At 41.2% G+C, this 14,958-nt stretch overlaps 3 protein-coding genes across 3 annotated transcripts; 1 reads left to right on the top strand and 2 right to left on the bottom strand.

The window, feature by feature from the left end:
- Nucleotides 1–1,630: 1,630 nt before the first annotated feature.
- LOC117340250 lies at nt 1,631–3,413 on the top strand. Its single transcript, XM_033902009.1, has 4 exons — nt 1,631–1,959; nt 2,077–2,355; nt 2,517–2,987; nt 3,197–3,413. The coding sequence occupies exons 1-4, from the start codon at nt 1,756–1,758 to the stop codon at nt 3,272–3,274; spliced, it is 1,032 nt and encodes a 343-aa protein (XP_033757900.1). The 5' UTR covers nt 1,631–1,755; the 3' UTR covers nt 3,275–3,413.
- LOC117340395 lies at nt 3,401–5,105 on the bottom strand. Its single transcript, XM_033902156.1, has 2 exons — nt 4,656–5,105; nt 3,401–4,563 (listed from the first exon to the last, which is right to left on the bottom strand). The coding sequence occupies exons 1-2, from the start codon at nt 5,103–5,105 to the stop codon at nt 3,607–3,609; spliced, it is 1,407 nt and encodes a 468-aa protein (XP_033758047.1). The 3' UTR covers nt 3,401–3,606.
- Nucleotides 5,106–12,683: 7,578 nt separating this feature from the next.
- LOC117340394 (putative deoxyribonuclease TATDN2) lies at nt 12,684–13,121 on the bottom strand. The gene has a single exon (XM_033902155.1). It carries the CDS (start codon nt 13,119–13,121, stop codon nt 12,684–12,686), a length of 438 nt encoding a protein of 145 aa, XP_033758046.1.
- Between the last annotated feature and the right edge of the window lie 1,837 nt (nt 13,122–14,958).

The following is a 14,958-nucleotide window of genomic DNA, read 5'->3' as shown; positions in this document are numbered from 1 at the left end:
CACATCGACAGCATTGTGAGTCTTTTTGATATCGATTTAAAATTACAGATATTTTCGACAACAGACAATCAATATCTACAAAAAAACCACAACCTGGGGCGTGAAACTCTTCCAAGGTAAGAATAGACTATTTTAACAGTGGTCGAGCAATCGTCTAGGCCAAAACCAAAACTTAAAAATTACCACCAAGTCGGAAGGATCGTAGAGGAAATAGTCATCTCTCGGCTCCGTACCGGACACACATCCTACTTATTCGTTCCTTTTAAAACGAGAAGATCAGCCAATATGGTATGCATGTGATGAGCTGGCTGTTAATGAATTATTACATATTCCTTACATACCTCATCGTCCAGGAGTCATCACCATCTCTCATGGAAACAGAGGAAGTTGGCATTGGTGAAAACGAACCTCTAAATAATTTTTCTGTTTTGGACATAGAAGAAACATTGGATGACGAGTACGAGCAAAAAATCCCCGAAAACAGGAAAACAGGAAAAAGGCCTCGGCCCTAAGCCTCGAAAAGTGGACCACAGAAGAAATAAAACAAGAGGCCCATGGGGCCTGTATCGCTCACCTGGTTGGATTAGACCAAATGTCAAAATAATGTTCATATTCAATTTGTTTTATTTGTAAATTTAATCATTTCACAGAACACACTGTACTTTTAAATGTCAAGTCAATTTTTTTTTATAAAATACTACGTCACTGCATGACGTCACGACTGTCATTGGAATTCCATTCATAGTTCAAGGATATTGAGAGTGATGTCGATCTCGATCGCCATGACGCGGCGATGTTTCGTGGCTGGTAATTTTAAATTCACTGTGATTTTGGCAACTTCGTGTGTGAACCAGTGAACAGTGACTCTATACGAGTATTCGATCTTTTCTGTGACATAGGATTATATGTGTTTAACCGGTTGTCTTGATTGAATGACGAAGGTAGGTCAGTCGATAGGCTAACGATGATCATATTGAAAGGCTAGGATGGCAGTTAGTTTTCATGGTTACTCTATACAAATATTTTTATATGAACATCGAGGGGTCATTTTTACCGAATGTTCGTTCATTTAAGAGCCAATTCCCAACTTCCAAATACACTGGTTACTGAGTAGGTCTAACAGTTACTGACAGTACAGTAGAGTAAACAAATTCCAGGGCCCCCTGCTGACGCAAACGGAACTGTTTCATAGGTTGTGACGTTTGACTTTTTTTTTTTTTTTTTTTTTTGATGTATGGCTTTTATTTTACTTCCTGTCATTGCCAGGTGATTGTGTGTGTTTACATGTTTTTAATGACAAATGACAAATCTGTCGGGTAGGCAAGTCTGTATTGTACTGTAACTGTGCCTACAACAGGCCTGTAGGCGTAGTCTGTTTGTTACAGTAACGGAGTTATATGTTCGCTCAGATGAAATGTCTAATCGTTTAACCGTGTAGCCCTATTGATTTACTGCTGATATGATATATATTTATCTAAGAATGTATGTATTTTTATAGTTAAGTCCAACGTTTCAAAACCGACACCGACGATAAGGACTGTCGGATGTGAACACATTTATCTTACATAGCTATCGTACATGGGCAAACTCTATCCAACATGGCGAGGTATGAGAGAAAAATGACTGTGGTCCGAGAAAGCCGAGGAGCTTGGTTATGAAGGTAATTTTGTGAATTTTGTGAACATTTTGACACTGTGCATAATGTAATACGGTTGTTCATTTTTATTTGAAAACGCGTTTTGTTTGAATTGCTGAATGAATTTATTTTTACTATTTTTTCTATGTTCAGTCCAGTTTCTCAAGACATGGTATACGGACCTGCGTGATTTCAATACCAAGCTCCTACGTGTGCAATCGGGGGACGGAGCACAAACGTTCACTGACAGGGAACAGTGGGTTATGGGACAGTTTCAGTTCCTGAAGGAAAGGATCCGTCATCGGCGACATCCGTTGCATAGTGTGAGTACATTTTTTGTAAAAATATATTTTTGGACATGAATTGATTATATTGAAATTATTGTCTGAATGTTGTGAAAAGTGAAATACTTAGGATGTTTACATTTTATCTCATCCCAGGTGCAGTCCTCAGCTGCGGCAAAGGATGCTATCGAGTCTGGGAACCTCGAAGAGGCTGAGCGACTTGCAACTGAACGAAGGAGGTCCCTCAAGGACATTGACCAGGACTCGACTAGCAGCAACAGTAGCAGGAGCAGTAAGCGTCAGCGAGGGTCTCAGGAGGAGGCTGACGACCAGTACCTTGAAGTCTTACGCAAGGAACTTGTTGAGTCCCAGACGCGACTTACTACCCTGCAACAGAGGGAGCCGGACGACGAGCGGACTGCCTACATGAAATATGTGAGAATATAAATTGGTATTTTTATTGATTCGGAAATATTTAGAAATATAACTGTTAACGGAATTCATTCAATTCTAGTATCAAACATGCTGTGGCTTTGGAGACATTCATTTTTATCATATTATTGTAAAAATTGTATTTCCATTTTCTTGTTTTCAAGGTTAGCAAAGTAGTCTGCAAGAGTACTGAGGATGCCTTTGACGACTTTCAGACGGTCTTTATGGACTGGCAGGCCAGATGGAAGGTCAAGAGACAGCATCAGCAGAGGAGCCAGCCTCACACCGCGCAGCATCATTGGTACCCAGGGTCGTCAGAGTCCGCCCAGTGGCAGCCTCAACCCCACCAGTGGAGACAGCCTACACCACAGATGCAAGCCACTTCAGTATGGGGAAGTCAATCGATGGACTTCATGCCTAACTCATACTCTTCTGCTGCAGCTGGTGGTCCCTCTCAGTCTGGATCTACCTCGTTAGTTCCACACACGCTGCAACACTTGGCTAGACCTGCGTCCACGACCACAACACTAACGGATATGACTGCACCGATATCAACCAATTGTTCGTCACCACTCGTCGCAGCTCTTGACAGTATGTACATGATCCGCACGCCATCTTCAACCCGATCCTCACAGGTAAGACTAAAATATTTGTTGAACGTAAACTTCATAAAATATCTTTTTGTAATTGTCACAACAGTATATTTTATTAATATCTTTTGTACATGAATTTCGAAAGCTTTTATATTTTTAGAAAATTCTGGCAGTAATCCTTCAACTTTATAATAATTCTATAAAGTATATTTAAGATTCAGTTATGAGTTTGATTTCTTTCTCTTTTTAAGGAAGACCTGACTATCTCTGGGCTATCGAATATTGAGCGTGGTGACAGAGACACGTCTAACATCAGGCTTGACCCATAAGGCTTCCGCTAACGGCGCCCAATGATCAGACTCAGAGAAAGAGTCAGATGAATGTAGCAGCAAGTAAAGACAGTCAAATGATACAGACATTTATTAATGTGTGATTATAAGCAAGAACATATTACATTCTGGACTTTGTTGAAATATCTGTAAATAACAGTTAAATAATTTGCATTAAAATTACAATTATTTGCTTGTATCTTTGATGTTGTTTGTGTATGGGGTGGAGTGTAGATAAAGAAAAAACTACTTTCTTATTTTGGCAGGCTTTGTATTTTTTATTTCAATAATACTACTTTTCACAATTAGCAATATAATGGGAAATATGTCCTTTAAATCATGTTGTCCTGCCATGACACTTCTCCTGCATCAGAGTTTACCCAGTGTTTGATGAGATTGCGCAGCCGCTTGCCCTCCTTGTTGCCTGTGTTTGGCCCCTGGACAGTGACACAGTCTTCCATATGGCGGTCCTGTCTCCATGCTCCGGGGATGAGCTGGTGGTTGGCATCCTCTCGGTCAACAAGCTGGTTTTGCATTGTCGGGTATCTTGTCCTCATGAGGTTGTGAAGCACGATACAAGTAGTAGTGATCAGACGCACAGTCGCAGGGTCATGCTGCATTGTGGTCAGCATAACCTGAAATCTGTTTGCAAGGATCCCAAACGCATTTTCTGACACCCTGCGAGCCCTCGACAGCCGGTAGTTGAAGATACGTTCTTCTTCTTTGGGAAAACGGTTTCTGCATGAAGTTGCGTAAACCGAACACATCATCACCTTAAAAAGACGGCAATTGAACATAATGATCACATAACTGTTCTGTATACAATTAACAATCAAGGGAAACTTGTACAATTTTATTCCAATACGACACAAATGCTTATAACAATACACACCTATATAGAACCAATCGACGGACTGAGTGTCATTTGGGAGAGGATCTGGCGGGGGATGATTGATTTCTCCAGACTCTGTTGCCTCTTTCAAATCGGAATCGTTCCAGATCTGGGCATCTGATGCTGCCCCACGACCTCCAATGTCGGCCCAGATGATCTTGTAATCCGCATCTTCCAGAGCTAGCAACACTATGGAAAAAAACTTCTTGTAATTGAAGTACGTTGAACCAGACTTTGGTGGACACCGAACTGCAACATGTTTACCATCCAATGCACCAAGCGTGTGAGGGAAGTTCCATTTTGTGCGAAAGCCATCTGCGATGACCCTCCACTCTTCAGGTGATGTTGGCACTGCCATCACTTCGTTCATGTACTCATCCACGATCGCCCCACAAACCTTTAAGTACAAGAATGCAAGGCATGGTAAGTACATTATATTAGAACATGGAAAAGCAAGATCAAAATCAGCACAATTGTTTTCATAATTACCTCTCTCACAATTTTTGAGATTGTGTTATGCGGAACCCTCCATCCGTAGCGCATGTCCATATACTTGGCCCCTGATGCCAAATGTCGAAGTGTTATAGCTAACTTCATTCCAGGCTCAATAGGGGCCCTGAACCATGTATGCTTCTTGGTGATTCTTGGTCCGACTCTGCGAAGGATCTCACTGAACATATCCGGTGGCATCCGCATGAAATTGCAGAAGGAATTGTGATCTTCAGCTCGCAGCTCGACCATCAACTGGTCGTAAAGACCAAAACTCCTCCGCCTCTCGATGCCAAGCCATGGGCGAAACCAGAATCTGCGCCTTCGCTTCTTCTGCTGTCTGAGCCTTGCCCTTTGTCTTTGAACAGCATATGTATGAAGATTTATTCTGGCAACTTGCACATCAAGCTGTGCCTGCATAAGTGCCACCTCATCTGAATAGTCATCCATTCCGATTGAAAGCGGATGAGTAAATGAAGAGTATGCAGGCCCAAAACTTTGTCAGCTAGAACCCGCCAATCTTAATCGTTGTCAAGTCGTTTCTCAAACGTTTTACGTTCGTTTCGACCGTTATTTAGACTTTATTAGACGTTAATAGACGTTCCTCAATCCGTATCCATCCGTTTCTACCGTTACTTAAACGGTCTTCGGGCGGTCGAGTGTTCGTTGAGTGGACGTTTCTTTGACGTTATTCGGCTGTTTTCTTGTCGGTTTAACCGTTCCATGGACGTTTAATGCGTTCATTGGCTGTAGGTAGACGAACTGATCCGTCTGCCTAACGGCCGTGTACAGTCTAAACACCGGTAATGTTCCGTCTGAATAACGGTGAAAACGGCCAACAAACGTGTGAGTAACGTTTGAGAACCGTCCATCGCGATCGTTAGCTGGACGTTGGAAACTTTGAACATGTCCAAAGTCTAAAACGGCCAGCTCCGTCTGTCAACGTCTATGAACGTCTATATACGTCTGTAAACCAGCTGAAAACCAGCTGAGAAACGCATAACAACGTCCGATAAACGTCCGCGTCCGTTTCTCAGACGGAATCGCTAGACGTTACAGTGGGACAGTACCTTAATGTCTTCCTTGACAATGCCTCACTTTTGGCCTTTAGTTGAGCGTTCGCCCCTGTGAGGAAGGCTTTGGATTCTGTCCCCTAGCCGAGACATACCAGAGTCTTTAACAAGAGATCCCAGAGGGATCTTGGCGCCCACCATTGAATGTTCTTTATAGGTTCCATGTCAGATTGATCTTTTCTCTTCTTCTAAGTCTTACCAATCTGTGTAAATTCAGAAGAAGCCTCTAGTACTTTTCAACAAGGAAAACCTTTATATAAAATTTAAGATTTAGGCACCAAGGGGAACCTATATATGGAATTTGAGAAAGATTCCTTCAGTACTTTCTGAGAAATAGCGATAACAAACTTCAATTGTCAAAATCCAAGATGGCTGCCTGTCGGCCATGTTGTTTTTCCGATTAGTCTCAAAATGGAATATGCATAACTAAGGATCAAGGGGAACCTACATATGAAAGTCTCCTTGTGATAGGCCGGAACTTTTGCCGATTTATAGTGCTACCTCAGTGAAGCATACTGCCAAAGACACCCAGCAGCACACCCCACCCGGTCACGTTATGACAACGGGCCAACCAGTCGTCCAACTCCAAATATGGTAAGCGCTTAGCAGGAGCTATAAACTATCTGTTTTAAAGACTCTGGTAGGTCTCGGCCAGGTGACAGAACCCAAAGCCTTCCTCACAGGGGCGAACGCTCAACTAAAGGTCAAAAATGAGGCATTGTCAAGGGAGACATTAGGAAGAAGAAATTTATTAAAAAAAACAATTGGATGTACTTATTGGCAAGCTTAATTGAGCTTCCCAAGTTGTATGTGGTGGTGTATAACTTTTCTCCGGATACTTATTTCTGTAGATAGCCTACAGAGCTACAAGCATCGTTCATTGTTGGATAGTGAATGTTTCAATGGTCTTAAATGTAGGGACTCTTTCATGGAGCACTTCAATGGTACTAATATTATCCAGGACTCGCAAGATGTCTCCCTTCAAACAGATGCTTGCACAGAAGGCGGTGGTGGTTACTTCATGGGGGATTATTTTCATGTTAACTGGTTAATGGACTCCACATGCTACATAATGGAACATATCAATGGGGCGAACTATTGAGGGACAAGCGTGTGGTTATATATAGTGACAAGATGCAATATGCAGAACTACAGACCAAAGGGAACCTACAATCAAAGGGCCAAAGGCCCTGAGAAAGGTCAGGGTCTGAGGTCATATTATAAGAAATTTAAAATTGGATTTTATAGTCAGAGTTACATTTGTATCAGATGAAATGTCTTCATCTGGCCCTTGTATTGCTATTCTATATTCTATATATATTCAAGAAAACATGTATAACATATATATCAGCTGACAGCTTTACAATAGCTGAGTATAGTTCTTTCCCCATTTCTTTAATGCTTGTGGAAGATTATTGATATACTCCTGAATCAGTAAAGCTGCTTGTAAACTTTGAAAAAAGAATCAACTGAGCGACAAATCGGTCTATTAACAGAACATGTTGTCAAGTAACTACAACTCAAGATAAAATCCAAGATGTACACAGCCGAAGTTTTTTTATTTTATTTATACTATACGTTATTAATAAGGCCTATCAAACATCTATTTTATAACCCCTTAAATAACACATTTTAACTGTTAGAAAATTGCGGTAGCGTTGTCCGACGAGACATATCTAGTTTTGACACCGCCAATACTAGCTGCGATAACGTAGCTCTGGACGACGGACGGACAATTTCTGACAGATCCTGCTGGAGAGCAGTATACTAGTGTAGGCAGGGTATGAATATTCGTTCTACGCCAGTACATCAGTCACGGATGATAATCATTAGATTCTTTTCAAACAACAAATAATAACCTTATTTGATAAAATCCTCACGAAAAACGGCAATATAGTTTGTTACAACTTGCCCTCAATTCCTGGTCATATTTCTTGTGTATTCTAGCGACTTACTAATGAATATGAAACTGCGAACGGTCGTTGGTTTAGTTACAGTAGACATAACCGCCATTTTGGCTGACTAGTGTCGTGAAGAGTCACGTGACAGCTGAAGTTATCTCGTGGAATGCTCGGGTGCATTTGACTACGTAAATAGGATTGGTTTTAAGCTATCAAATGTTCCTGTATATGAACTCGGGATGAACAGATGTGGATAGTTTCTCTGTGAATGCATGTACATTTCCACGACGATCAAACTGATTTTCTACTTTCGTTTTCAAGGTAGTATCGAGACAGAACTACGTAATCCTACGCCAACAAAATTGCATATACTGACGAGGAAAAAGGTTAATAATTATACTTTAAAATAGTCTAGAACACCAAACATTAACATTTCATTTTAAATAATTACAGTAAACACGGTTTACATCACTTAAATTGTGTCAATCATTGCTATCAAAATAGGAACTATATTAGGCTGCGGATGTATATTATTTGTATGACAGAAAAGAGGAATAGTTAGCCGGAACAGATCTATCAGTAACAACATTTTCCCACCACGCCTATAACGGCAGGTGCCAAAGGCACCCTGACGTTAAAAAAGTTTGAGAAAGATCCCCTCAGTACTTTATGAGAAATAGCGAGTAGAAACTTCTATTGTCAAAATCCAAGATGACTGCCTGTCGGCCATGTTTTCCGATTGATCTCGAAATGCAATATGCATTACTAAGCACCAAGAGGAACCTACATATGAAATTTGAGAAAGATCCATTCAGTACTTTGTGAGAAATAGCGATAACAAGAATTGTTTACGGACGGAGGACCACAGACGCTAACAAAATAAACCAAACCAAACCAAAGCAAACCACAGACGCAGGGCGATTTGAATAGCCCACCAATCTAATTACAATCTAGATGGTCATTCTCACTACGTTACATGAACATCTAACAACATCCCATAAGTTCTGGTGACCTCCGATATGTGTATATTTCACTTTCGGGGTGAATGGTCAAGTTGGCGATGTCGTCGAAGCAAAACAACATTTCGTCACAAATTGCATCTGAAGCAAACCATTTCGGCACAGCATGTATATAGAGCTATATGCGATGTGGCACGAAATGACTTGAAACAAATATGACAGATTATACTAGCTATGCACTTCAGTCATAGTAATTCGGACACGTAAAATTCCCGGAAGTAGTCATTTGATTGGCTAATCCAACAGTTCATTTGCCGATGTCATCGAAGGAAAACATTTCATCACAGCATGCATCTGAAGCAAACAATTTCGGCATAGTATGTATATATATGTATATCCATTACGTATTGGGACGAAATGACTTGAATCAAATTGACATAGTAAGCAAGCAATGCACACTAAATTATTTGTTTATCACGACTTCTCATCTACAACTAATGTCTAGCAGTTAATCATGAAAGATTATCAATAAAATATTCTATTTCTTGTATTGCACCAAATATCAAAATGATATCTGTATTGTAAATAACCAGTTTATTCTTCTCGTAACTTGTCGCTGCCTTGTGGTATGACTGCCAAGTTGGCATTTAGTGAAACCGGTTAATGTAACATGGAAGCCGCGACACGGCCTACAACATCTATCGGACATTGTGGAAAATGGACCCGTCAATGCGCGAGTGTTTGTACATTTGGAGATTATGTGACAATGTACTGAACTGCAAGTTAATTCCTACTCTGAGATGTTGAAATGAAGCAACTTTACGTTTTTGGGTTATTGTTGTCGTGATACTAAATGCGTTTATGTTTGATACTGTACCGCCTATGAGCGCCCGGCTAGGTTGCACGAATTATTATAGTTGATTGTTTGTTTTAGGTTGAAACACAATAAAGGTTTACAACCTGACGGGAATTGTTTATCATCGTCTGTTAAGCACAATACAATATCATTTCACTATTGAAAGTTTCGAAGTCCATATTTACTCGTCAATCTTTCCCATCACTTCAATACTTCTACCTTCTACATCGAATATATGAATCCAAGGTAACTTGGCGTATTACCGGCAATTTGCAGTGTTGTGTATTAATTACACAATCGGAACCGAAGTGAAGTTACTATATAGGTCAACCCAACGATAACATATAGTATGGCTACAGCAGGTTAGCTTTTAGCTTCGAAAGTAACACACAAAAATATACTATAAGAAGGAAATGATGTAATACTGATATGATTATGACTAATTTATAGGAACCGCATTAACTACAGTAATGCTTTCGCATCTTCCGTTCAGCAGATGCAAAATTAGTGTGTACTATAATTGTTTGTTTGTTTATGTTTTACGGCCCATCGACAACTAGGGTCATTTAGGTGTACTATAATATTGTTCAGAGAGCCCGGTAGAGGGAACATCTTGTTGCCGTGTTCTTCGATCTGGAGAAAGCATACGATACGACATGGCAATATGGTATTATGGAAGACCTGCATGAAATTGGGTGTACGTGGGAATCTCCCTAAATTCATTTCAAACTACATATCTGACAGACATTTTAAGGTTCGCGTTGGCTCAACGTATTCTGAAACAGCTAAACAGGAAATGGGAGTCCCTCAGGGTGGGATCCTTTCCGTAACTCTTTTCGGTCTGAAAATCAACAGTATAACTAAATGTCTCGGTAAGTCAACTGAAGGGTCTCTATTTGTTGATGACTTGTTGATCTGCTATAGGTCGAAGCACATGCACACGATAGAACGACAACTTCAACAATGTTTGGGCAAACTACAATTATGGGCAAATGAAAACGGCTTCACATTTTCCAGATCAAAAACTGTCTGCATGCACTTCTGCCAAAAACGAAAACCACATAATGATCCCGATCTAATATCAAATGGAAGCGAAATTCCAGTTGTCGAGCAGACCAAATTCCTCGGACTAATTTTCGATTCAAAACTCTCCTTTGTTCCACATATTAAACACCTAAAGGATAAGTGCTCAAAGGCAATGAATATTTTACGCGTACTACCCCATACTGACTGGGGTACGGACCGTGAAATGCTCTTGCGCCTTTATAGGGCACTTGTTCGATCAAAACTCGACTATGGGTCCATCGTTTATGGATCGGCACGGAATTCTTACCTGCAAATGTTGGATTCTATCCATAATCAAAGATTACGTCTAGCACTTGGTGCAGAGCCTTTATGTAGAGGCAAATGACCGAAGGAAAAAACTTGCGCTTCAATATGCCGCCCAATTGAAATCCAACCCGAAAAAAACGGCTTTTGATTTTGTTGTCAGTCCGCAATACCGAAACATATTCACTCAAAATCAAAAACTCTTACCAACATTTGGCATTAGAATTTCGAATTTTCTTCATGAACTTAACATAAGCTTAGACAACATAGGCGAATACACCGTATCGGATGTACCGCCATGGCTTGTCGAATCACCTGATACATGAGAGGGCAAAGTCGAGTGTATTACCCGAATAGCACAAATCTTCCTTTCGGGAGTGCATTGCAGATTTTCCTGATCATGTTCAGATCTACACTGATGGCTCAAAAGATGGTGAGAAGGTCTCAGCAGCATGCTACACCGATCACCATTGTTCTTCAATCCGTCTACCAGATGGCGCCTCCATTTTCTCTGCTGAAGCATGTGCCATCGATTTGGCCCTCGACCATATCGATGCATTAAAAAGGCAATTATTTGTTCTGACTCTCTGTCTGTCCTTCAGAGTTTACGATTACGAGACCCTAAAATATACTCATGCAAAACCTTGTCCCTCGAATATCTCGTATCTTAAAAAAATGCAAAATAACATTACTTTGGATTCCCGAGCCATATCGGAATTAAATGCAACGACATTGTTGACTGCCAAGCAAAACATGCTTTAAAACTGCAAATTTACACTATTTTACACTTTTTGTGGTATATCTATTTATAAGTGTACAAGCACTATTTTATCTGGTTTGAAATATGTAATAAAATGGCAGTCAAGACACACGTAAAATCATTATTATCCTAGTAACAAATATGTGTTATGCACATGTCTTCATTGGAACGCAGGTGTACACTACATGTAGGCCTACATCAATTTTAGTTTAGGTTCATAGATCTAATTAAACTTGCTTTGCACGAAAAACAAATTCCTGTTTTTGCCAGCATTTTGATTGACATTATAAAACCTACCTTTGATAAAGTGTTTGCAACATATTCTAGTGTGCTCTGTTGGCGTCCAGTTTTCTCTCTTTATTGCCGAAACCCACATTGCCTGTAAGTCTGCATCTTTAGGGATTCTGAAAAACTTCAGTGTGGAGCCTTTTTCCTGTCGGCTGTTACAGCCGTAACAACAATGTGCTGGCATTTCGAATGTTTTATATTGTAATGAACCTGCTGATAATGATCATTAAACTGTCAAGCTGTTTACCTCCAGCATTTTGACACAACATCGAAACATTACACCTGTAGGGTCATGCAGGTCATATGTGTGAATGTAGGGATGGGCTGCCCTACGTTATACCACGCATGCGCGACAGGAAATGGAATTGTGGGAAAATTACTAGTAGAAATAATGATGCGGTAATCGATGTATAGTGAACTCACGTGTTATCAAGCACAATATATGGTCACTGAATATAAATATATACGCACCAAATGGTGTAAGTAGACTGGTGAGCAGATATGGTTCACAATGTATCTCAGTAAAGACGAGCACGTCTGGGTTGGTTGGATGCAAACACAAAACTCATCGCCGTCCTGTCAGAACCACGGAGACACCCGATGTTGCCCGAATGACTACGGAATCCCGACAAGGAAACAACTCTGGCGGACTAGTCCCAGTTTCACTACACTCCTCCCCGTTTTCATGCTCCTCCATACCGAGAGCAAAGCACACACCTTCGCAGAAAAGTTCCTTGCTCCAAAGAAGGTCCCGGAAAATGTGGCCACACATATTTTGATAAATTATGAACAGTTCACAACATAACAATAACAAGTGAAACTTTCAGCTCGCAAGGACTAGCGTCATGAAAGTTCACGGTCCCTATAACTTGTACAGCTCTCGGGCATTGGCGGTCGCACACTCCAGGATTTCGGGTGTCCGAGCGTCCAGATGTGCTGCTACTACAGCCGCTGTCTCCCCAATGTACGCTGGTGTACTAACCCGTGCCTTCCCAGGGGGAAAGTAGGGAGAATCGGTCTCTAGCAGCAACCTGTTCCACGGGATGGCCTTGAGTCCTTCCAGTTGCGGGTTGTCGAAAACGCGGACAGCAGCAGTTACACCGAAATACGTGTTCGGAAACTTCCGCAGCCACGCCCTGACAATATCGCTCTTTCCCATGAAACAGTGAACATGAATCCTCTGCTCACTGGAGCATACATCCTCCACCATACCCAGAGCGGATGTGTACACATCCGTGCCATGGCTATCTCCCTTGACTCCTCTTAAGAGTAGCACTAGGGGTTGATCAGGCCGAGCCATCCTCAGGAGTTTAGCAAAGACCTCCTCCTGACGCGAACATCTCGAGATGGGTATGGTCCGGTCTAGGCCACACTCTCCTAGAGCCACTACACTTTTATTCTATTTGCAGGCGTGTTTAAGGTGTTGTAGTGCTGGTGCATTTTGATGATATCAAATAATTATATCGATCAGTTCATATACGTACCAGCCTCGAAGTCCAGCATGAAGCCTTCTACCTCTGGTGAGGATTCAAAACAGGTGAGTAGGTGTCGCAGAACCTGTGAAATGAGATAATATAATGAATACTACATACTTATAAAAAAGAATTATTAACATTGCAACTGAAATTCCAAATTATCGCTTTCAAGTCTTGTGACGCTCTTCGGGAAAATGCTGTATCTATCTTCTGTTATAAATTTACTGATATTGTCATTACTTACTACTTCGTAATCCTCAGCTGTCCGGCGTGACATCAGAACGAAGCACAGAGGGACCTGCTTCGTACATCCGTCCTGCTGCAGGAAGGCGTGGATCGTCCAAAGCTGCTGGAACGGCTCCAGGCGGATCTTCAAGGTCCCGTCGCAGTACCATCGTCTTGCCTGCTGAAGAAGCCGAAGCTGAGTTGGTGTCGCAAACATCAGATGACGGTTGCTGCCATAATTTTAAGCATTCAAAATAACATTTCACGTTAATACAGAATAGTTTACATGGCTTTAACAACTTTAAGAAATGTACGTCGTAATATTCTACCATGCCATTTTGGCCTTTATCTTCATATAGTTAATACCTCAAAGTCCAGGTCCACCGGCTCTGCGGGGCGAATGTGCTGCCGACATCGGTTGGCAAACCGGATCAGGTTGGCGGGCTTCGGCAAGTCGAAGTCGTCGTCGTCAACGTAGGCCTGCAGCTTCTCCTCCACTATCGTCTGCGCAGATGTGAACGGCTGAGCGTTGGCATCTTCTCAGATCTGAACCAATGATTAGAACTATTTTAAATTCAATGTATAATATTGATAATATCGTTACTCGTTCAACGGTAAGACTGTCTATATGACAATTATCTCCTTCACAAATGTGATAAACATTCAGTCAGTTAACTACCTGTTTCTTGACACGGACAAGCATGGTTGTGGAATGGTCAACAAACGTCGAGTTCATCATCCGGACTGGCGACAGGTCAAAGTTCCTGTAAACAGTATACTTTCATATAGAAAATACATATATAATATTCAATTATGCACCTTATGTTAAATTCTGTTCAAATTGTTTGAACTTGTTTGTACAGTTGTATAACAGAAATATCCGTCGGGAACATTGTATACTGTCATATAGAAAATACAGATATAAATTTCAATTATAATTGTTAAATTCTGTTCAAATTGTTTGAAATTATTTGTCATTATACTTACTTACCTCGAGAAATCGCGGTCGGGAACGGCAAACGTCAAGTTCGTCGGCGTGGCGTCGACATCTCCAGGACAGGGGGCTCCTCGTCGAAACGGTCGGGTGTGGCCTCCAGAACAGACATCTCCAGAACGGGGGCATGCTCTAAAAAGGAAACAGAAAACATTGGTCAAATGATAATGGTTATAGTTATGATAATAATAATAGACTTAATACTTGATAACATGTTGAGCTTAACATGGTTACAAAGGGTTATTTTGTTTTAATTTTGATGGACATGCTTTTCCAACTTACCAAGTCAACAGTCACCGACGCCTCGAGTAGAGGAGGGGTGTCGCTAGGGCACCGCAAAGGGGCCACGGGCACGGCGGATAGCTCCAGGACAGGTGGGGTATCCTCGGCGTACACCATCGTCGATTCCAATGCAGCATCGGTGGACTCGTCAAGCAAAATCT

This window comes from Pecten maximus, chromosome 13 (assembly GCF_902652985.1).
Source record: "Pecten maximus chromosome 13, xPecMax1.1, whole genome shotgun sequence".
In the NCBI taxonomy this organism is placed as follows: Eukaryota; Metazoa; Mollusca; class Bivalvia; order Pectinida; family Pectinidae; genus Pecten; species Pecten maximus.
This window is presented reverse-complemented; position numbering and strand designations above follow the sequence as displayed.